This window comes from Cyprinodon variegatus, unplaced genomic scaffold (genome assembly GCF_000732505.1).
Source record: "Cyprinodon variegatus isolate N-32 unplaced genomic scaffold, C_variegatus-1.0 Scaffold21, whole genome shotgun sequence".
Taxonomy (NCBI): domain Eukaryota; kingdom Metazoa; phylum Chordata; class Actinopteri; order Cyprinodontiformes; family Cyprinodontidae; genus Cyprinodon; species Cyprinodon variegatus.
The window spans coordinates 2,415,174-2,437,626 of NW_015150474.1; the positions used below are offsets into that span (position 1 = coordinate 2,415,174).

The 22,453-nt window shown below is 39.8% G+C and overlaps 1 protein-coding gene across 3 annotated transcripts in view; it reads left to right on the forward strand.

Annotated features, from left to right (window-relative positions):
* The window catches only part of zfyve26 (zinc finger, FYVE domain containing 26), a 34,387-nt gene that overhangs the window by 6,303 nt on the left and 5,631 nt on the right, over nucleotides 1–22,453 (forward strand). For 2 of the 3 annotated variants that reach the window (XM_015390580.1, XM_015390588.1), the window contains exons 7-33: nucleotides 3,372–3,496; nucleotides 3,634–3,798; nucleotides 6,583–6,671; nucleotides 6,779–6,930; nucleotides 7,026–7,217; nucleotides 7,337–7,942; nucleotides 8,076–8,240; nucleotides 9,101–9,252; nucleotides 9,384–9,627; nucleotides 9,717–9,980; nucleotides 10,094–10,213; nucleotides 10,875–11,045; nucleotides 11,141–11,374; nucleotides 11,455–11,560; nucleotides 12,512–13,368; nucleotides 13,914–14,110; nucleotides 14,214–14,318; nucleotides 14,430–14,567; nucleotides 16,565–16,741; nucleotides 17,770–18,019; nucleotides 18,119–18,217; nucleotides 18,293–18,480; nucleotides 18,742–18,878; nucleotides 19,478–19,506; nucleotides 19,659–19,795; nucleotides 20,346–20,566; nucleotides 22,269–22,416. In XM_015390580.1, the coding sequence (XP_015246066.1) occupies nucleotides 3,372–3,496; nucleotides 3,634–3,798; nucleotides 6,583–6,671; nucleotides 6,779–6,930; nucleotides 7,026–7,217; nucleotides 7,337–7,942; nucleotides 8,076–8,240; nucleotides 9,101–9,252; nucleotides 9,384–9,627; nucleotides 9,717–9,980; nucleotides 10,094–10,213; nucleotides 10,875–11,045; nucleotides 11,141–11,374; nucleotides 11,455–11,560; nucleotides 12,512–13,368; nucleotides 13,914–14,110; nucleotides 14,214–14,318; nucleotides 14,430–14,567; nucleotides 16,565–16,741; nucleotides 17,770–18,019; nucleotides 18,119–18,217; nucleotides 18,293–18,480; nucleotides 18,742–18,878; nucleotides 19,478–19,506; nucleotides 19,659–19,795; nucleotides 20,346–20,566; nucleotides 22,269–22,416 (5,468 nt within the window). The remainder of the gene's footprint in view (nucleotides 1–3,371; nucleotides 3,497–3,633; nucleotides 3,799–6,582; nucleotides 6,672–6,778; nucleotides 6,931–7,025; nucleotides 7,218–7,336; nucleotides 7,943–8,075; nucleotides 8,241–9,100; nucleotides 9,253–9,383; nucleotides 9,628–9,716; nucleotides 9,981–10,093; nucleotides 10,214–10,874; nucleotides 11,046–11,140; nucleotides 11,375–11,454; nucleotides 11,561–12,511; nucleotides 13,369–13,913; nucleotides 14,111–14,213; nucleotides 14,319–14,429; nucleotides 14,568–16,564; nucleotides 16,742–17,769; nucleotides 18,020–18,118; nucleotides 18,218–18,292; nucleotides 18,481–18,741; nucleotides 18,879–19,477; nucleotides 19,507–19,658; nucleotides 19,796–20,345; nucleotides 20,567–22,268; nucleotides 22,417–22,453) is intronic. The other variant, XM_015390596.1, reaches the window with a different exon arrangement.

Below are 22,453 nucleotides of genomic sequence, written 5' to 3' on the forward strand. Positions count from 1 at the left end.
TAGTGGCAACACAGTTTATAAAATACCTATGTTAGTTTAAAATGTCCAAAAAAGTCTGCAGGGTGGGCGGAAATAAACATTTTTGATATGTGCCTGTGTTGCTTCAAATAACTACACGTTACAGTACCTCGAATAAATGTTTCGAAAACTGCAACTATAACATTTTATAATGTGCTGATTCCTGATTAATAGTCGCACATATGAAGTTGACATTAAGTCTTCACGTATATACAACTTTTTTGTGTTCTTTCCCCATAAAACCATAAACATTTGTGTTTTTATTAGTATTTTATCCAATAGAACCAGAAAAAGTAGTGCTTACTTTTGAAATGGGAAGTTTCCGAACTTTTTTTACAAATAAAAATCATAGTCTTGTGTGGTCATGCATTCAGCCAACTTTACTCTGAGACCCACATTCAGAACCTGCTTTGAATTTTATTGTTCCATGACTTTGGCAGGTGCGATCAATGCCGATCCTTTCTCACTGTGTCGCATATATATAAAGGAAAAACGCAAGTTTTGTTTTTACACGTTCAGTTCTGAATGTGTTGCCACACTTTGCATTGCAGACAGGGACTGGATTTACAAGCCACTTATTTTAGGTCTGGACTTAGAAAACAGCTGCATCATAGCTATTAGTCAGAATATGTGATTTAGTCATTCCTCCACTTGAGTTTTCACGTCACTCATTTTGAGCAACCAGATTCAAGATAACCCCACATAACTCTATAAATCAGTTCCCTTTCTGATGTTTTTGTGTGGTTAAGTAAGCTAAGGAAGACTTGATTGCATAAAAAGTAATAAAAAAGCAACTATTTTTGCCAACGATGAACACAAAACCCTGATCACTTTGCATTCCATATTTTCCTGTTAAAGAAAAAAAAGTAGACGCAATTTGCAAAGTCAAATGTGTTGAAATTATGCTAATGATTTTGTACAAACAGAATAAAGAAAATAAATACAACTGGTATCTTGAAGGATGAGGATTTACACAAAGGTACAAAGGATAAGAAAAAACAAGAAACTTTACAGAATAAATTGAATAAAGAAAAAACCCAGACCATAGTAATTCCCCTTCTATGCATTATCAGCATAGTAGGGGAATTACAAAAATGAAATCTATACATGAATATTTGGTATACAAAAATTCTAAACCCTAAATCGTAGCTAAAACACAAACACAAAAAAGCCCAGTGCTGATGAAGCCTGACTGTTTTTATGTTAATAAGATAAGAGATAATTATTGCTTTAAAATAGGTTGCCATTCATAGCGTTGGGGGAAGAAATGTTGACTTAATCTTTTTCCCCTTTTCTAATTACACTTCTGCTTCTTCAGCCTCACAGCTTTACCACATTTCGACTGCTGTCAGTAAAATTGATGGCTGCAGCTGTCTTTTGTTTCTTCTCTTTTCTAATTTTGGGGTGGGGGGGGTGGGGGGTGGTTGTCTGCTGCTTAACCACATATTTGAGCAGAAAAAACAAAGTCAGAAAGCACAATGCAAACGGATTCAATAGCCTTAGATTTTTGTCTGTTATGCTTTCATTACAATTTTCAGTTGTTATTTAGCAAAAAAAAAAAAAACTTGTGATTCTTTTTTCAATCTAAATTGTTATTTTATTTTGAGGGAGTCGTGTTTGGCCCCATGGTTTATTGTGTTTGTGGCCTTAAACGCTCTCTTCTCCAGAATTCTCTGTGGCAGGACTTCAATGTGGTGTGGAAAAGTGCTTACCTCTAGCTCGCATGCATGGATCTGCACGTCAGCTGCAACTCACTCTACTAGAGATGTCAAACTCAGTTTAAGAATATTACTGCTACTTAAAGGCCTGGGGTGTGAAAAAAATATTTTTAAATGTAACTTGAAGAAAAATATAGTTTCTCTGCAATTTTTTTTCCTTTTTTTTTTGCTATTATATTACAAATGCAATCCATCCCTATAATAGATCAGCAAAAGATGGAATTTCCAGGTGAAAGAAAAACAAAACCAAGTTTTTGAAAATTCAGCTGCCCTGAGTCTGTCTTAAAAAAAGTAACTGTTTGCATTTATAGAACTGATCCACTTCAAATTAGCTGTGATTAACCTTCCTTTTCCTGCTCAGTCAAAGCATCTTCACAGCATGACACTGCCACCACCATGTCTCACAGCTAAGATTGCATTTTCAGGGATGTGTGCAGTGTTCCTTTCCTGCAATTGTGTTTGTGATATAGTTGCCATCTGCTCTGAATGTCTTTGGATCATCTTAATATTTGATTTTTCAGTACTGTAATAATTTTGATGGTTTTTCAGAACCTGTCTATTGAGTCCCTGGTTCTTTAAGCTGTTTTTTTGTTTTGTTTAGTAATGCATCTTAGAGACCCCTGGAGTTAAGTTAATATTAATTCAGTTTATTTGTTTTGAGCTAGTTCAAAACTAACAAGTCCAAGTATATACTCTCTTCAAAATAATCAAACAGAGAGATTCAAAGTTGTCTTAATTTTAATTTGATTCACTCAAGTGCATTAAAGATGGTTAGTGTTGATGGGAAGATATGTGCTGCAAAATAATCCAGATAGAAACCATATTAAAGGCACCAAAACACTTCTGGCTTTGGTAGAAGCTCATTTTCCTGCTAAATAGCTACCCTGAAAATACAGCTAGAGTTTTTTTTTTATCAAAAATTGTTAATCAAAAAAATTGGTTAAATGCTGTTGCTATGTACAGTTTAGTGATAAGACATACCTTTTGTCAATGGTGCTATTTTTAAATAGCAGTCAATGATTTTGTTTGTGTTTTCATTTTTTTGTTTTTACCATATCTACCGGTCCTAATGGTAAAAGTGGGATCCATTTCGTGGAGACAGAAGAAGAGCATTAGATTTCCTCTCATGCGGCCAGCTCTTTGTTTCTGCAGAGAAATCATTTATTTGTTTGCATAAACATTACCTGAGTTCAGAGGCTCATGAAATGCGCAGATTGATACGACTGCTCTACGTATGCATGGAAGAAAATGCTTCCTGTTCTTGGGTGTCTCAAAGTTTACAGGACATCTACTGGAAAGCATTTTTATGTGGTGGAGCCATTTTAGAAAAATCTGCTGAATTTATTTGAAAGATAAACCTTATTTGCATCTGGGCTCAGAGAAAACAAAAGATGGGTTGATTTAAGTACCATAAAGTGAATGTGGGCCAGTGAAGTTTCTTCAGTGTAAAGTTTTGATCTTTATTCGATCAAATCAAAAATGTTTGCTTTGGTTCATATGTAAAACTGTTATCATTACAGAAAATGAAACGTATGTTATCGCAATGGAAGCATGGCATGTTTTCTTTTTTTTTTTTCTAAAAAGAAAAAGAGTGACATATAATTATTTTTATTTTTTTCTATCCCCCTTTTTTAGTGGACCTACCAGAAGCTGAGAAGCTTGCCCTCAGTTTGTGTTGCTATAACGACCGTCGTTCTGCTTGGAGGACCATCTTTTTTGAGTGCCTTAGTAGTGGGAAGCATTTTCTCGAGCAGGTTTTGGTGAGTTTACTCCTGGAAAAAGAAATCTACAGCCAGAATTGTTCCCTCTTGTTTTTTTTGTTTTTTTACCAGCTTCATCATGATTAAGTTGAAAAATGAAATCCGGTGTCATAATATCAGACCGTTGTGTTCTGTAGGTCAGTGGACTGGACCTGATGAAACATGAAGATTTTAGTGGATTGAAAGTTTTACTGCAGCTGGAGTTTCGGCCGCTGTCTCGCCTGCTGCTGCTGCTGGGATGGACGCAGTGTCACAGCCTCAACTCTGCTCAGACCTTTGTTAACATCCTCCACAAAGAGCAGGTTTGTTCACTCTGCTACTAATACTGAATAAATACTAAATAAATTTCTATACTTTTTTTTTTGTAATAGGGCAACCTTTACTTTTTTCTTATAACCTGGCCTCTTTCATGTAAAAACACAGAATCAGATTTTATTCCTACTACTGCTACATGTTGCATTAGTAGGAATATTTTTTTTACTTTGTTTCATAAAATAATAAAATCACAAATTATAGAAGTGAAAGTTAGAAGTAGCAGCAAATAAATAATAGCCTAATAAATGTAATTTCACATTCAGCTGTTTATAAACATGAACCGGCTTAGTGTCATGTACCGTAAATACAATTATGTATAGAATTACCTATTAATTTATCCAATATGAGAATAATTTTGAACACTGAGCTGCTAAAACTTAGAGCAGAGAGGTTTTAAGCGGCTGCCCTATAAAAATAAAAAAGTTTAAAGTTTTGTTTTTCTGAATTGGGGAAACATATCCTGTCTGTGCGGATCATAGAAAACCTGTCTGATCAAAGCAAAAAATCAAAACGTCCCATTGAGCATCGAGCTACGTTGCCAACAGGTGCATCTTCACCTGTGTGCATGTCTCATGGCAGGGAGGTCGCAAACCTATAGCGTATGCTACCAAGACTCATACATGGGGTGAGTTTAAATTTATGGGCTGCGTCTTCCAAGAGTTTTGGCTGTGAATTCAAACAGGTCTAGCATTCTGCGTCTTTCTCTGTGGTACGCTCTGTCACTTAGCATCCGTGAGAGTTGACACACAAAGCGGGAAAAGAATGAATACCGAACTTTTCAAAACTGTTTCTTTTTAATTTTTCTTTTTTATTTTATTGTAAAGTGAACAAAGACTACTACACTCATGTGAATGCAGAGTGGAATAAAGGTGACAACCACCGGGAGAATGAATAAATAAAAGCAAATGTAATGCTGTATGTAGTGCTAATGTAGTGCTGCTATTTTCAAAAATCCATTACTGTAAAAATGTCCATAGCTGCATATTGGTTATTTTTTCTCCAGGTGCACAGTTTTTATATTGTTAAAAACTATTTACAGTATAGTATTTTATTGTTTATCTTTTAACTCTTCACTATTATATTTTTCTGATACATTTTTCTAAGGTCCACATCTGTGGGGTGGAAAGATAAGTAAATCTAAACAATGTATTTATAAAAAAAAATATATCTGCAAAATCTCTTATTTTCAACAACAAAAAATACTTACCGGTAGTTAAGCAAATTGTGCAAAATAGCAAAAAAAATTTAAAAAATAAAAATATCAGATTTATAGGCCCCACACTACAGATATATATTAGAATCTGTCCTTAAATTACAGCCAAACCCATTTACACAGTAACAGATTTACTGTTACTGTAAATCAAATATTACCTGCCACATATCTGACACAATAACCATTAAAACCTCTTTTTTCATTAATTTCAGATGGAACTATTCACTTAACTATTCATACTTGTATCATATTAAACTGAACTTCCAATATTCACCACTGTTCGGCGGCAAGTACCTTTTTCCTTTGATCAAGGAGCAGCCGACTTGCTTGGTCTCAATGAATCCTGGAATAAACAAGGATAGAAAGGATACACCGGACCCATCCTTCAAATCGTCCAAAAAGCTGGACGCATTTGTAGGCCGCATAACAAGGAATCTTGAAATCTTACCAGACCTCGGCGCAGAGCTATGACGTAATCGGACTCTGAATCTGGCCCTCAGAGGACACATCCCAAAAATTCAAACGCAGACATGATTTGGGCCACAACATATTCTTCTTCATGTTCCATTAATTCTTTGTGCACCTTTAGTGATCTTTAATGGGCTTTACAAGGACATTTTGAGCAACCATCATGAAAGGTCAGTATTTGATTGNCATTAATTCTTTGTGCACCTTTAGTGATCTTTAATGGGCTTTACAAGGACATTTTGAGCAACCATCATGAAAGGTCACTATTTGATTAAACAAAATCATCCAAATAAACTCAGCTTATAAATGAAGTAATTATTGGACTGATTTGATAGCATTTTCTTTTGGAGCATTTTGGATTAAAGAGCAGATTGTTTAGCAGAACAGCTTATTTTCTTTATTAAAATGCTGGCAACTTGCATGTGTCCAGTATTCAGCAGACTGATATATTCGCTCCTAAAGAGGAGGTACTATAAGAGCCCAAAATTGAATAAATAAAAGGAATGTGTATGCACTTAATTTCTTCTCTTTTTTATATTAAATATATTATGGCAACAAGCTAAATATAGGAACCAAATCAATGGATTGTATATGTTGATAACAGTGCAGAGGTGGCCTTGCTGTTTGCTTTTATACTGCTGGGCCAGCAGGGGGCAGGCCTATGCTGAAGGCAGCTGCATGATGACATGAGGCTGCACTTTTAGATGCACAAAAATAATCCCGAAATACAGAAATGCTGAAGCCAAAATCTAATTCTAGTGCCAAGGTGCAATCATAAACGGTGGGGAGTCTTTCAACATGTGTAGAACAAAATATTTATGACATTTTCAATTGTCATAATTTTTAGGATGAAAATTGGGGATTATCTTTAGATAGTCCTTAAAAGTGTTGCCTGTTAGGTGGCATTTTGAAACAACATTACATCATAAGTGAGATGATTGGAGCTGCTTTAGCCAGCTGACCAGCAGTGCATAACAAGTTGCTTAACTAGCTTCCAATACAAACTAGATTCTAAGAACATTGATATTTTCATTTTGGCTGAATTGCTTTGAGAGTCTTTTGTTTATTCTTTAACTTCTAATTTCTTCAGGGTTCAGCAAATGACTCGGTTCTTCAGCATTTCTGTAATCTGTTGTCATCTCAACTTGGGGTTCTAGAGTGGTGCAAGATCAACAATCCGTAAGAACACTTTTCCTTTTCTTTTTTTTTTTTTTTGGTCAGTGTTTCAAAGACAATTTTTTATTTTTTTTTACATTCTTAGTTTAAGTCTGGGTCTGTGTGTGCAGGGGGGTATCCATGGAAGCACTGCAAGCACAACTACAGACTCTGGACAATCATTCAGCTCTTTATATTCTGCACTCCTTGACTCCTTTGGCTGAGTATGAAGAGCACAGGATACTAGATCTACTACAGCAACTGCCAAATTCACCCGAAACAGGTTAATAGTGTGCATTTTCCCAGTTAGTCGCTTGAAAATCTCATGGTGTGAAATATTAAAGCTTTCCTTTGGTTCCTTGTTTTGATTTCTTTCAGAAAACGCGGTCAGTCAAAGTTCTGGTGTGCAGAGGAACATTGTTTTGTTTCAGGGATTCTGTGCCATGAAGTATGCAATCTATGCTCTGTGTGTGAACTTCCATAAATACTCCAATTGTGCCGAGTGTGAGTCTAAGCAGCATCACCAAGGAGCTGAAACGGACACAAACAGAACTTCAGCTTCCTCAGAAGGTAGGAGCTGTAGATTGATCACAGTTTTGGCAAATAGAAATTCTCGTTGCTGGTTTCAGATCCATTTGAAACACGATCATCTGTGATATCACTTAAAGATGTCGGTTTCTCTTTCCCAGGTTGCCATTATATGTTTCAGCACTATTTATCAGAGTGTCAGTTGTACCTGGAGACTGTGCCTGCCATGTTCCGCCTGGAGCTCCTGGAGAATATCTTCTCCCTTCTCTTTCTATCCACCTCTGACTTTGTCCAACACTTACAAAAAGACTCCAGCTCCAACTCAAACACGGGTCATGAGACTCAATCCGAAAGCTTGTCGAGACCAACAGAAACAAATGCGGAGGCGAGAAAATCCAGCTCAGATGAGGCTGAAAGCAGCAGCCAGGAAAGCCCTAAGCCTCGTCTTTGTTTAGCAGCAGCTCATGGTGGACACTTGGATCTAAGCCACTGCCTTCATGGCTGCAGAGGGTTTCTGGTGGATGTCACTGCCATGGAGGGTTTTTTAAAGCTGCTGAAAGAAGGATTGGAGGGCATGTGTGTGGTGGGTCAGCAGAACGGACAGGAAGAGGGAAGAGCGCTGCCTCGGGAGGCTGAGGCAGTGGCGAGTCTGGGCTGTTCTGTAACGGCCGAGACGTTTGGAGCCCGCCTGCAGAGGTTATCTAAACGCACCGCAGAGGCCCAGTGGAGGCTGCAAATCATCACCAGCAACCAGACCACTACAGATGGTGAGAAATAATGAGCTGTATTTTCCATGGGAATCACAAAGTGGTTTATGTTCAACATCCAGCTGTGTCCATGTGCCTAAGAGCTCACAGTTTAAACTAATTGTGGATTAATTAATGGTTGCTATTCTTGCAGGTTCAGAAAGTCCCATTCAGATGTCAACATGTAGTTCTACTGCTGCTCCTCTGGGATGCAGCAAAAGGTCAAGTGTGAGGAAGAGGAGGAAACCGGCGAGGCAACCTGCCGAGAGGCAAACCTCTGCAGAGAAACATAATGGAGAAGTTAGCACAAGTGCATCAGGTGACTGAGAACAAATATTTTAAATCCCAATGAATTACCAGAACCAAAGATTCAGAGAATTAAACTTTAAGTGACCAAAAATAGATTTCTTTAGTTAGCATTTAGAAATGCTCCATTAAAATCCAGTTTAAAACCCTTTTGAAGTGATGGGGAGATAGATTAAGCTGAGGAAATAACAGCTAAAGTGTTAGACCAGTTAACAATGGCGCAGATATAGAGGTCCTCGTTCCATTGATAGGACTGTTGGTGGTTGGGTTTGTAGTGGCAGTATGGGGCTGTTTTCTTTAGCAGGGACATGGAAGCTTGTTAGAGTGGGGAATAAAGTCCCAAAGGAAAAGCTGCAGATCACTTTAGAGTGATAGGAGTTCAGGACAGCAACCAAAAAAACAGAAAGGTTAAATTAAAGCATCCTCTCTTATGAGAATGGCCCAGTAAAATAAGCTTGGCACCATAATTCAACCAAGAAGTTCTGCAAAGTTGTCTCAGAAACATGTCAGAAGTTAGGCAGGTGTAGTTACACTTGAAGCTGGTTCTAAAAAGTATTGATTCAAGGAGATGGGATTTCTGCGAATCAGAAAAACATTTTTTTTAATCCACTTCACACTGACGCACATCTGTGAATTGGTGTGACATAAAATCCAACTAAATATCTAAATACATTAAGGGAGTCTTAAATAGTTTATGAAGCACTTTACAATTAAGTCCAGCTAAATTTGCTTGCAGCAAGTCATTTTACCTAAAAATGTATTACATTTAAATGTTAATTGAATGTGCTATATTTCATTAATAAATCCTATTTTTCTGTGTTTTTGGAGGCTGCTTGTAAAAATGGGTAATAGCTTTTCATCTTTATGTACCAGATGGTGGTGGGGTGCCCCTGGCAGGGTGTGCGGAGCTGGAGCTTTGTCCATGTGGAGGTTCTCACAGCTGGTTGGTTCCTGCCATGTTGTCTCCTCCAGAATCTCTGCTGATTTCCTGCATCCGTCGGGGAAACTTCATGCAGGCACATCAGGTCTCTAGTCATCTGTGAAACAATTAATTGCAGATCTATTTTGCTAAATAGTTTTGTCTCTGCTGCTATAGTAAGGGCCCGATGGCTAATTCCTGGTTTTGCAAATTAGAGCTTTCTTTGATTCTTTCCAGGTGTCTTTAGTTTTTGACCTGGAGGGGGCTACCTGTTGTGGAGAGCTGGCCTTCATGGAGCGCTATAAAGAAGTTCTGGTGGAGTTGGTCCAAGTGGAGCAGAAGATGGAAAGCCAGTCTATGTCTTCCTCATCATCTTCCTCTGAGGGTTTGGGTTTAGCCGCGGCTCCAGGTGCAGGGAGAAGTCGGCTGGGCAGCAGTGGTCGCTCAACGTTGCAGGCTATCGGTAGTGCCGCCGCAGCAGGTTAGATGTTTATTTGCATTTTTATTTTTATTTTTTTTGCATTTGTCACATTAACTACATTTTAATGCTTTTCTTCTGTTTCCCTTCAGGAGTTGCTTTTTATTCCATCTCAGACATTGCAGACCGCCTCCTCAGCACCCCTGCTCATCCGCTGTCCTGCCTGGAGGAAGGATACTGGATGAGCTTCTGCTCCTCTGACACCTCCACCCTTCTGTACAAACTGCTTGAGGAGCTCAGCCCAGCAGCCATGGCTGCTTTCGACCTAGCTTGTTGCCACTGCCAGCTCTGGAAAACATCTCGGCAGCTTCTGGACACTGCGGAGCGCAGGCTCACCAGCAGCCTTGAAGCGCGGGGTATGAACTTGACTAAATTATTTAGTGTGTTATGTAACATAAGAGGTGCATTTATATATAGTTAAAATTGGTGTGTTTTTCTATTATTTAACAATTTTTCTGTGCTTCCCAAGGAGTAAGAACTGACTGTAAAGTGCCTCATTCAGAAGGGATCTGTGGATTCCCAATGGTGTTGCAGCAGATCAACAAGATTCTGAATCATTCAGCCACTCATAAACCTTCCATCAAAACAGGTGAATAGAGAAACTTAACATTTAATACTGATGCAGTAAGACTCACTAAGTCCTATTTTATATCTGATACCAAAGCATACATCATTCAATATCCATCTAAGCCAGGCTACCACAAAGTCTTATTAGCGTTTCTCCATTAAATCAGTAGCCAGAGCTTTGTAACTTTGAGATGCTACATGTACGGCATGTTTGTACTAATGCTCCAGAATTCAGCTACTACACAAATGTTGCAGCAATGATCAAATTCTAAAATTACTTTTAGAATTTTTAAAAAATTTTATTGGTATGCTATGCAGGCTCTTTGTCTGCGCCATTGAATATTTGATCTTCCAAGAGGCAGAATATTTGAGTTGGTTCCTGCCTGACATCAATTCCTATGGATTCACCTAATAATTATTAGTGTATTTGGATGCAGTTGTAAAACATTATATTTCATATCTGCACAAGTACAGTTGATTCTTAAGAAATAAGAAACTAAGTAAAATTAAGATGACACATCAAAGTAACATTAAAAGGAAAGGATCCATAAAAAAAAATTGAAAATATCAAGGTTCCTTTTTTTATATAATTAGATCCATTCAGCTGATTTCAGAACTCAAATAGAAATCTGTGTGAAAAGATCTTTATTAATAATGTGTTGGTTGGTCTGTTTTGCTTACAGAGTCAGTCGGGGAGGACCAGGTGTTTTCCTTCCCATTTGGTTGCTGCATCCAGGAAGTGCTGCTCTCCTGCCACCCAACACTGAGTGAGGAGAGTATTGCGGCCCGACTTAGTCTAACCCAACGTCTGGAGAACCCGCTACAAATTCTGAGCGCTGCTGTCGATCCGACAGGTTTGTTTCCATCAATTGAACACATTGTTTTTATTAATGCCAGGTTAGATCGACCTATTCCTGTTCTGTGTCTGACGATATGCGTTATTCAACAGAGGGCAGCGTGGACAGCAGTATTTTGACACTGCTGGTTGAACAGGCGAGTCTGAAGCAGTCAGAGCTGGACGCTAACACTGTTCGTTCCAGCATGAAGCAGCTCCTTCGTTCTCTGGACCAGCTTTGCCCCTTTGAGCCAGAAGGAGCCCATGAAAGGCCAGATTATGTTCGCAGTTTCCTCGACTACATCAACACACTGGCCTCTGTGTTGGTGCGAAGCCTCTCTTCAGAAGGTACCATTATCTGTCTCTTCCTTCTGCCAGCTGGATCAGTTGTTTGTTTTTTATTATCTCTGCTTATTGTCCTTCCTTAGACCAAAGAAGTCAAGTGAAGCTTGGGAACCCCCTCCTGGTTTTGCGCCAAACTCCGTTTCAACTTGTCTCCCACCTTCTGTTTGACAGACAGGTCTCTCCTGACAGGTACACATATTAAATCTTGTTCTGGTATTTTAACTGAACTTAAATCCCACCAATCAGAGCAATCAGTAAGGCCTTTATTTAAAGGGAAAATATGGTTAGAATTTTCTCTAATTGCTCTTGCAAAATATATCATCTTCAGTCAAACTGAATGGAGAGCATCTGTAATTGTTATACTGTATTTAGCCCCACTCTGCCTTTTCGTCATTTCTAATCAGGTCTCCAGTAAGTCAGGGGTCTGCAACTTGTGCCTCTGTGGACCCTCTACCATACAAAAAATATTTTATTCATTGTTTTATTAAAGTAATTTTCTTTATTCAGAAAAACAGAACTTTTTTATTTAGGTCTGTAAAACTATCTTGTAAATTCTGAAAAATTTAAAAACATTTGGCATTTCTGGGTAATTTATTACAGATTTTCTGTTCACTACATATGTCTGGTTGTACAAATTAGGTTTTTCAATAACAAACATATCACACCAATAATGTAGATAAAACTCAAACATAACACATTTATTCTTATAGAGTTAAAAACTAGAAAATCTGAACTGACTGTTGTTTAATAAAATGGGAACATATGTCTCCTATATCAGATATTTAACTATAAGAAATAGTTGTATTTTATTTTAAGGTTATGTTATAGTTGCAGCTCTAAACGACATTTATTTAGCTATGCTCAGGGTGAAATGGCTTTTTGCCGGACCCTCCCTAACTCCTAATGAAGATCATCCCTTTAGCATAATGCTGTTACTGTGTGTTATGGTAACAGATCTTTTTTGATACCCTTTTTCATAATTGTATTTTTTAAGGCATCAGAATAAAGAGGTTAAAATACCAACACAATAAACATTTTGTGTTAAAATGTGAAACTATTAGGAAGGATGATGTTTTTTAATACTCGCTGCTGTTTTACAGTTGTTTAATTTCATTGTTTCTGTTTCTATTTAATCTCCAGAGTTCTGTCGGTTCTGCAGCAGGAGGGGCTTCGGCTGAGCATCCAGCAGGTCATTGTTCAGAGATGCTGCGAGGCTCTGCCTTTGTGGAGCTCCTGTCCGGCTGCTGAAGGAGACTCTGATCAGGGGAAGAAAGCTGATGTAGCCTTCAGTGTCGACAATTTATCTGTGCTGCTTCAAACACACGCTCAGGGTTACAGCAACGCTCTGGGAATGACTGAACCTCTGTCTGATGTCAGCTCTGAGTCCGAAGTCTCAGCGGACGACCCCTTCTCTTCCCCCATTAACCTTTCCACATCACCACCATCTCATTCCTCCATCTCTTCATCCTCCTCAACCTCATCGTCCTCAAACACCTTTCTCCTCACAGCTTCAGCCCTGTCTTTCCTTAAGTCTCGCTCTCCTATTCTTGCCACTCTGGCATGTTTAAGCGCGTGTAAAGGAGAAATGACACGTACAAAATCATCTGGGTTATCTGGATATTTCCGCAGCGGCAAGAAGGAGGTTGTCCTCGACAGTGAGCAGATTTCTCGAGAGGCGGACGGCCTCCTGAGGGAATTTCCGATTCTGAGGGCTTACCTCCAGACTATGGTGGAACCTGTGCTGGGGATCGCATTAGGCGACGAGGAGGAAGGGCCTGCTGGGCTGGGAGGTGCTATCTGTGGGAAACCGCTCATCGGTCTCCTGCTCTGTGGGCCTCAAGAAGAGGCGACTCAGGCACTGGCTGCCGAGGCCTTTAAAAATGCTCTGGTGTCTAAAAACGTGGAGCGAGCCCTCAGTCTGCTGGAGCTGTACGGGCAGGGAGGCAGCCAGCAGAAGGAGCTCACAGACCACCTACTTGTCTGCGCTGCTTTAGAAGGTGAGGAGTCAAAACATGTAACTAACATGGTTTTAAGGCTTAAAGTGATGCAAATGCTGCATAGTGACTGTGAGAGACCAGGATGATTCACTGTCTTGCTGACGGGGATTTTCAGATTTCCAGTTTGGATTAAAAGTGTTTTAAGTTCATTCTTCCAATTTAAATTTTAATGAATATAAAGCATAAAATGGTCGTAATTGAATCTGCTTCAAAGCTTATGTTTCTACCTTGTAACTCTATTCAAACTCAAAAAGTTAGTTACTTCTATTTCTGGATGTTTTTAATGAAATGCAATGGAGAGAAAAAAATCTTCATCCTGTTTTTGTTCCAGTTGTTTTAGTGATAATCTGTTTTAGTGATATCGCTATTGTTACTTAAAAGGCATCAAACCTGAAGTGGTGTAGTTCTGGTTGCTGTGCAGCATTATAGATTGATTTTATTGACTTGTTAGTAAGAAAGCCCTCAGATTCAAACTGATATATTCCCCAAATGAAATGTTGAAATGTAAATGAGCTCTTTATTTTTATAATTCTGTTTGATAACAGAGTCCGAAGGTGTTGGTCAGCTGTTCCGGGTGCAAGACGCTGACCTGCGAGCTCGCATTGTTCTCCAGGCTCTGGAGCGGTGGCCTCTGTCAGACTGTCTGGAGCTGATTGACTTTTGCCTTAATGACCTAAACACACAAAGCTCTCTGAGAACAGACCTTGAGCTAAGGAGGACAGAATTAGGCATCTACCAATGGGTAAGGCTACTCTGATATGCGTTATTTTAAACAGTGATTAAAGCAAAGAACTGTTTCTGCTTTGTTGCCTTTTAAGTCTTATCTTTGTCTTATCCCATCGTAGATGATGACCTTGCGGCCCTCCTTACCTTGGAAAACTTGGCAGGAGCTGAGGACGGAATCCAAAACTAACCCTGAGTCAATGCTGTCGATGATCCTCGAGGCAAAAGTGGGTACAAGGTTTTAATTAGAGAAACAAACACTGCTTAAAACTATACAACTGTAAGGATTTGGCATTTTAAAAATACAGAAATTAACCAGTTTTTTTCTGTTTTTACAGGAATTTTCTCTTTGTAAGCAGTGGATTGAACTCTTTCCCGTCTCTGAGCAGCTGAAGCGGCAGATGCAGGCTGAGCATCTGCTATATCTGCTGGAAATGGAACAGATGGATGAAGCCCTTCAGGTTAGAACCATTACAGTAAACCTCCAACAATCAAACTGGAGTCTCTAAATGGGATAAGTTAAGTTGGGGTAAGTTGGTAGGATTAGCATATATTATACTTTCAATCTACTGGAAGCTTATTTGTAGGTGACAACTCATCTTGGAAAGAGCAATTGTCTTTAAAAAATTTGCTCCATGGTTAACGTTAACTAAAATAGGCAAAATGACAAAAACTAGTATAAAAAAAATGTTTATTAACTAAAATCAAAATGAACAGTAAACCTATCAAAAAAAACAAACAAACAAAAACTAACCGAAACTGTTGTAAGAAGAAAGCGATTTGTAATTAACTGAATTTTAAGAGACAACATTCTTAGTTTACGTTTTATCATAATGCATTAAAGGTGCAGTTGGAGATGTTGGAAAAATGGTTCCAGCAAGTTATATTTTTGAACATACACAACCATGCCTCTCCCTCCAGACCACCCCTCGAAGCCACGTCTTCAAAACACATGAACGTGCATGCTGTCTGCATCGCGTCACTGATCTCAGAACTGGCAGGGAGACAGGCAGCACTGATGATGCAGAGCACTATGATAACTCCTCTGAAACGGTTTATTAACGCCTAAATTAACTTAAATGCAGAAATCTGGTGGCAAAACATGTTCACTTTTATTATTCTGGTGCCTGTAGTTTGGATTACATACGTGAAAAAAAAGCCTTCCAGCCGCCGCGGCAAACCGCAAGGAGGCGTCCGGGCCAGAGGATGCTGTTAAATTGGATTCCTAGTGACAGCGCACCGCCTGTGTACATGGGTCTGTTCGGCTCTGACAGAAATATTTGAGGGCAGGATGGTAATCTGGATAAACTGACTGCACTGACAATGTTTTCAGGTGGACTTACTCTCTTCAAAATAGATTCAAACTACTTTTTACCCACTGATCACAGCAATTATAGCTGCCATTGTTACAGGCAAAGAAAGGGTGGGATAGCTGCACCCAACACGCATCAGACCCACTTTTCCACCGCGTAGCTAGGGGCAGCAAAGATGCGTCAGCCGCGAGTCAGAATTAAACTTGTATAAGCATAAAAAATGAAGCAGCATGCATGTTTTTGCTGCTCTTGCTGCTTTTAATTGTGGATAGGGTGACCAGACGTCCTCTTTTTCCTGGACATGCCCTACTTTTCACACCTCAAAAATGTCCTGGGGGAATTTCAAAATCATCCAGGATTTTGGCCGACTACAGTGCAGCAGAACCAAGCCGTAAGCTCCGTGGCTGGTCGGGGCTGGGGACGGAGCGACCAAACCCGACCTGGTAACAGTAGCCCGGACACCAGCGGCCCCGTGCTTCCCCCCTCCTGCCTTGCCGGGGTCTAATTTCTGGTTTCTGTTCTAGTCTTTTTGTTGTTGTACCACATTATATTAGCATTTGGCAGCTACAGCAGTCAGGTCATTTGTGTTGCTGAAGCGGTCGGTCCTTATCTGAGATAAGTTTAAATATTGTTTTCATATTACATAAAAAAAGACTAAAACTAACCTGAAACTAAGCTTTGTCAAAGAAGAAAACTAAACTATCTGGCAAATGCTATAAACAAATCAAACCAGCAGTCAAAACTGAATAACAGTAAAAACCAATGAAAATTTCAAAACAATTTATACATTGATCGTCTTCACTTTGTTTAGAAAGTAGAATCCTTGGGTTATACATACAAACTTTCCCAAAGGACTAACCTAATGAGACAATTTCATACAGCATTGGTGGTTTCTAAAGATGAGTTTAGAATATTCTTTCTCCAGGAAATAGATTTTTTTTTACCAACTGAACTGATTTGGACTTTCTAAAGAAGGCCTACACTAAGCCCTGATCTGAACCCTGCTTTAACTAAACCAAAGGTTTCTTAGAAGGTCCAAAATTGAGCCTGCATGTATAAATTTTACCCCATGTGGATTAAAGGTCTATTCCCGATAAATTCCACCCTGAAAAAAAAAAGAAAGAACAAATGATTACTATGTCTCTAATTTGTCCATTTAGCTACTTGAAGGCATCCCAGATGTTGCGGTGGGCCTCGATGTTTGCGAGCACGCCCTGGATCGGCGTCCTGGATTGGCCGCTTGCCACTTCCTGGCTGACTACCTTACTCTTCATTTCCAGAGACAGGTGTCTCCAGCGCGTCGTCGGCATATCCATGCCCTTCACCTTGGCTCTAAGGTTGGTCGGTTTCTTGACCTTTCAGAAATTATCCATTCAATAAAAAACATATCTGGTAAACATGTAAAAGATGACATGAAAGTTAAATTTAACGCTAAAAGTTAAGAAAAAATCAGAATTAGGTTTGGTTTTATTTAACCAGTGTAACATTTATTTTCAGAACAGATATTAGCTGTTTTTAACTAAATCATTGGCGGCCATTTTGGTGAGATTTAGCCATGGCTTTTGGAGCCACTGATCTGCTTAGTTTTAAATCGCCTGGTGATTCAAACAGACCCTGAATTCATGCACATCTCACATCTCATGCCTTTAGGAGAGAATCAGGCCCACAGCATCACACATCCTCTGTTCTTAACACTCGACATGAGGGTTTGTAACTGGAAACTGGACACAGTTCCAGTTAAGGTCCGAATAGAGTTCGGTGAGGTCAATGGCAAATGTTGGCTTGTTGAGGAAATGTAAGGGTTGCCATGGAGGTGTTTTTTTATTTTTTATTTTTTTGTTGACATCCTCTACATTCTGCTCACTGTGCGTGAGTTACAGGATAAAATCTCCGTCCAGCTTATTTAGCGAGTGGTTAAATAAAACAGATCTATGCGTCATACTTCAAACCAAGTTATTAAAACAAAATGAAGTTTAGTTATTTTAAAGCTTTTGTACCTCACCAGTGTGCAGTTCATTTTCCCAGGCCTGTGCATGCATGCCTGTTTGCATATAACACAGGAAACCTAACTGGTTCCTATAATGCACACGTGAGGTTACCTCCTGTGAGGTAATTTTCTTTGAAAAACAACACACCCAGTTTACCATGACGAAGGGAGTCATAGCTTTAAGATTACATGTTCCTGAACTCATCTGTTTTTAAAGTTTCACAATTTCAAAGGAAACAAACTGTCCCTATCATGTGTCATCTGCAAGTTTGAAATGTTTGGTTCTCATAGTCTGAATTCTTCTCGATGGCTTATTTCCTGTTCAGCCCTGTTGTTTTCTGTTACGTTTACAATGCATGGATATGTTTCTTCCTCCAGGTACTCCTGACTCTCCCCCCAGCCTCCAGGCAGGAGTATTTCTCCCTGCTTTCAGAACCGCTGCTGATGCTGGAGCAGCTGTTGATGAATCTGAAGGTAGAGTGGGCAGAGGTGGCGGTGAAAACCCTAAAGAGTCTGCTGGTTGGTCAGGAGGCTGGCTTCACCGCAGAAGACATAGATAAGCTTCTGGCAGAATACGCCTCCAAAGCTCTCGACTTCTCATGTGCCCCCAAAGAGAGGTCTCGTTCAGGTTGGGGCTGCAGTTTTTTTGTTTTGTTTTTCTAATTAGGGTTAAATCCCAGTCTACACTGCATTTAAGCAACAAAAAACACGTCTTTTTAATTTCCAGACTCTGTGATCAGCCTTCAGGATGCACTGCTGCAGTGCCCTGCTCAAGAGCTCAGTTCTCAGTCGTTCACCCGAATTGACTCTCCATCTTCTTCCTCAAGTAAGAAAAGCGATCAAACGGTTTCTTTTTGGTCCTTGTTCTCTTCAGCTTTACTTCCCTTCTGTTCGATTGCAGACAGCACCCCCACGCACACCCTGTCTGCTAGCGGCTCGGAAAGGGAAAAGGATCGAGGATCATCGGAGCGGCGCCAGCGTTCATCTGCCAAGTTCCAGCCTCCGGACCAGCCCCCGGCCCAGAAGGACTGGGTCCCAGACACCAAGCACGGCACGTGCATGGTATGCCGGCGGGAGCGGTTCACCATGGTAGGTGGTCAGAACAACAGAACCCAAGAGGAGGAAAATAAATGGATCTAGATTAGCTGCAGATTTTATTTTGGATGAGAAATAGGAAGTTATCAGTGTTGTCAAATTAATTAAATCCTTTAATTTTTTTGTATTAACCGAATAAAAACAAAGGACTTATATCTAATATTAGAAATATTGGTGTAAATATTCCATACGTTTCTGGCAACTAGAGGAATTCACCTGAATATTTCTGCTGTCTCTGTATCTTTCTGTCTGCAGTTCAACAGACGGCATCACTGCCGGCGATGCGGCCGCCTGGTTTGCAGCGCATGCTCAGAGCATAAGATGCTGGTGGATGGATGTCCAGGAGAGGAAGTCAGAGTCTGTGACCAGTGTTACGTCTACTTTCACCCAGAGTGAGTTCCCCTTTATAGGTGGCTATTTGAGCTGTAATATAGGCAACTAATGAAACAAAAATCTATTTTTTTATCAACTTTATATGCAAAGTGTGCTTGTCAAGTGCAAGCAATCAGCATATATGCAACATAAACTCACTGATAGGGTTAATAATAATAATAACCCCGTATTGTCCTAGAAATGAAAACCAAACAAAGCAATTAGCTTTCCTGCAGGAAAGGAGAGACCCACTGAAGAGTCTGTGGTCAACTCTACCAGAACCTCTCTTTCCTGCTGCTTTTATTATCAGACTTCAAAAAGAATAACAGGAGTGGTCAGAAGTTATCAGGAAGAGTCAGAAGTTATCAGTCACCTACGGCAGAATAGCTAGATAATAAAAGGCCCTGAGAGATATATTTGCTCTCCCCATTTAGAACACTTAAACATTCCCGGCGGGCCAGATGTCTGTAACTTAAAAAATAAAATGATAACAGATACATTTTTCTAAGACTCATTAAGATCTCTGACCTCTGATCAGGGCTTCTGTGAGGAACAGGTTTGATTGCTTGTAAATCAACATTCTTACTTTTTTTTTTTTTTTTTTTTTTTTTTTTTGCAGTTCTGAGGATGAATCCGATTCTGCTGAAAGTAAGTTGACCCTCTCTACCTTATATGTTTATTTGATAACCGTTGGTGCTTTTTTGTTGTGTTGGTTTTTCCTCAGGGTAAGTTTTTGAAATGAAAGCGTTCTGTGAAAGCTCACTTGCAGAGTTCTGTCTGACTTTTGTGTTTCGATGCAGTTATCGGAAGCCCAGTCGTCTCTCAGGAAGCTCTGGATGGGATGCTGCATCTACCTGAAGTGGTCCACCGACAGTTCAGTCTGAGCACAGACCCCGCTGAGAACCAGCTGCTGCGGACTGGCTTCTACTATGAGCAGGTTCAAATTTGCACAGCTGAGTTTTCCTTGTTCGTCGAAATGACTTGCAGAAGTATTCACACCCATTGGGTTCCAAAAACAATCTTTAAAGTTCTTTATCGAGCTTTTAATTGCATCAGTATTTCCAACCTTTCAACATAGGCAGATGTTTTCCCCTCCCAAGTCGGTGATTCGTAGAAGCACCTTTCACTGCGATTATTGCTGCAAGTCTTAACATAGGCAGGAATGTTTGCCCTCTCGGCTTTCCACAGCAGCACAGGCTCAGTCAAACTAGTTGAGATGTTTTTTAAAACTGTAAAAAAAAAAAAAATCTCCCAATTATGAAATCCTGATTTGATGTCATAATCAGGCTTGTTTTCCAGGTACCAACAAAATGTTTCCTAACTACCAAAACTCAGAGCTCCAAATGGAAGTACAACTATGTGCATAAAAGTGATTTTTCCATCATTGGTCCCTTTTTGATGATGTGTTTGTCATCTTTAAAGCATTTAAAGTGTCAGATACTTTGTCCGTTTTTTGAACTCAACGTCTGTTCTGCTTACATCTCCAGGCTCCCAGCGCACACCTCTGTGTGGCCATTTTGTCTCTGCACAGCGACCAAGCCGCCTGCGGCCACCAGCTCATCAACCACTGCCGCTCTCTGTCCCGTAAACTAACCAACCCAGAGGTGGACGCCTGCCTCCTCACCGACATCATGCGGCGGCTACTTTTCAGCGCCAAGTTGATGTTCGTTAAAGTCGGTCAGAGCCACAACCTCGCTTTATGCGACAGGTGGGACCTGATCTTCGCTCACTATTTGAGCCAGTCTACATTTGTTTGGTTGTTTGTTTCACTCAGATATGAGAGGGAGAATAAAGTTTTAGAAAGTTGTGATGTTATAAGGCAACGCATCAATGTTGGATGCAGAATAAAAGCATTATTATGGAGTTTATGCATTTTTAACATTTGATTTTTATGAGCTGTTGGGTAAGAGGGGAAGAAGAATGTGACTAAAGGTCTGATATGAAGAACTTTCGGAGAAATAACCCAACATCCGATGATTTCCAAAGCTGTTACTCATCGTATGAGCTGGGGGAGTGGCTGCCTAGTGGTTAGGACATAGGGCACTCCTGAGGTTTTGAGTTCAAAACCCACTCCCTCAGACTGCCACTCTGGGTCCCCAAGCAAATGCCCTTAACCCTACACTGCTCCCTGTATGCCGCACAATGGCAGCCCACTGCTCCCCAAGGATATGGGTTAAATGCAGAGAGTAAATTTTGTTGTGCTTTACCTTTGACAGTGTAATTACAATAAAAACGCTGGAGGAAAAAATGCATACGAGAAGACAACACTTAAAGCTACAGTGTGTAATAATTACAGGGATATACAGTCAGAAATGTAATATATTATACATAACTATGTTATCATCATCTACGAGCTCAGCCTCTTAACCTTAATATTTGCGTTGCCTTAGAATTCGTTATTTATAATTACATAGGAGCGGGTCTCGCAGCCATGNTTTGCGCTACGGCAGCGCAGAGCCAACAAACTAGCGATTGCGAGATCGCCCATTACGCTCGAAAGTAACTACGGCAAGTTGAGAGAGATGAACTGAGACGGTACTGAAATCTATACCCTACACAGACTAATGAAATACTATCTGTAAAATTATCTATGTAAACAAAGAGGAGGAGAAGCGGTGGGGGGGAGATGTTCATGTTGCTGCGGTCTGCAGTCTGGACGTTAGATGTCGCTGAAAATTACACACTGTAGCTTTAATGACAGGATGTGATTCGTAAAGTTTTTACTTAATCTTTAGCACTGCCTACTTCACAGCAACCCTAAAGGAAGTGCAGAGCCAGTCAGAGATTTCACACTCCTCCTCATATCAGTTTATGGATTCCTCTAACTCCTTCAGACAGGAATTAAGTGTACATGTTTTTAGTTTAGATTTTATTAAATACAAAATTGTACTTTAATATTTAAGTGCACTTCTGCTTATCTTTCATGTCTTCTACAGAGGAACCACATGTTTTTTTATAGCCATAAAGATCTATCTAGCTTTTTTTTTATGGATATTTGGACATAAAATCCTCCAAAAGGAAACGAAAGGTCCACAAACTGACCAGACATTTAACTAAAATCATACAGATACACACGGCTGGATTACAGAATCCAAACAACCTGAATGCTTCCTCCTAAATTTCTGAGTTGTTAGATTCATGCTTTCCTGTTTCTTTAATCCTTATATATATATTGTAGCAGTCACTGATAGGCTCATTGTTGATCCTAAGAGTGATTAGGATCAGTTTATCAAGCTATGTTGATCAGCCATGACAGGATGGACAGCTGGAGTTCACTAGAGTTCTATCATCATTCCTGCCTAAAACCAGAAGAGATTATTTCCTAATTATGTGAAATCCTCACCATCACTGTTTGTCTCTTGGTTCTCTGTTTTAATGTTTAGCTTCCTCTTCATTCTTCATGTTTACAGTTACATCAGTAAAGTAGATGTGCTCAAGATTTTGGTGACGGCCAATTACAAATATATTCCCTCTCTGGACGACATCCTGGAGACGGCTGCCGTCACACGTCTGCGCAATCAGCTGCTGGAGGCAGAGCACTACCAGCTAGCCGTGGAGGTCAGGCTTTTTAGGTTATTCACTTTTAGGATAAGTT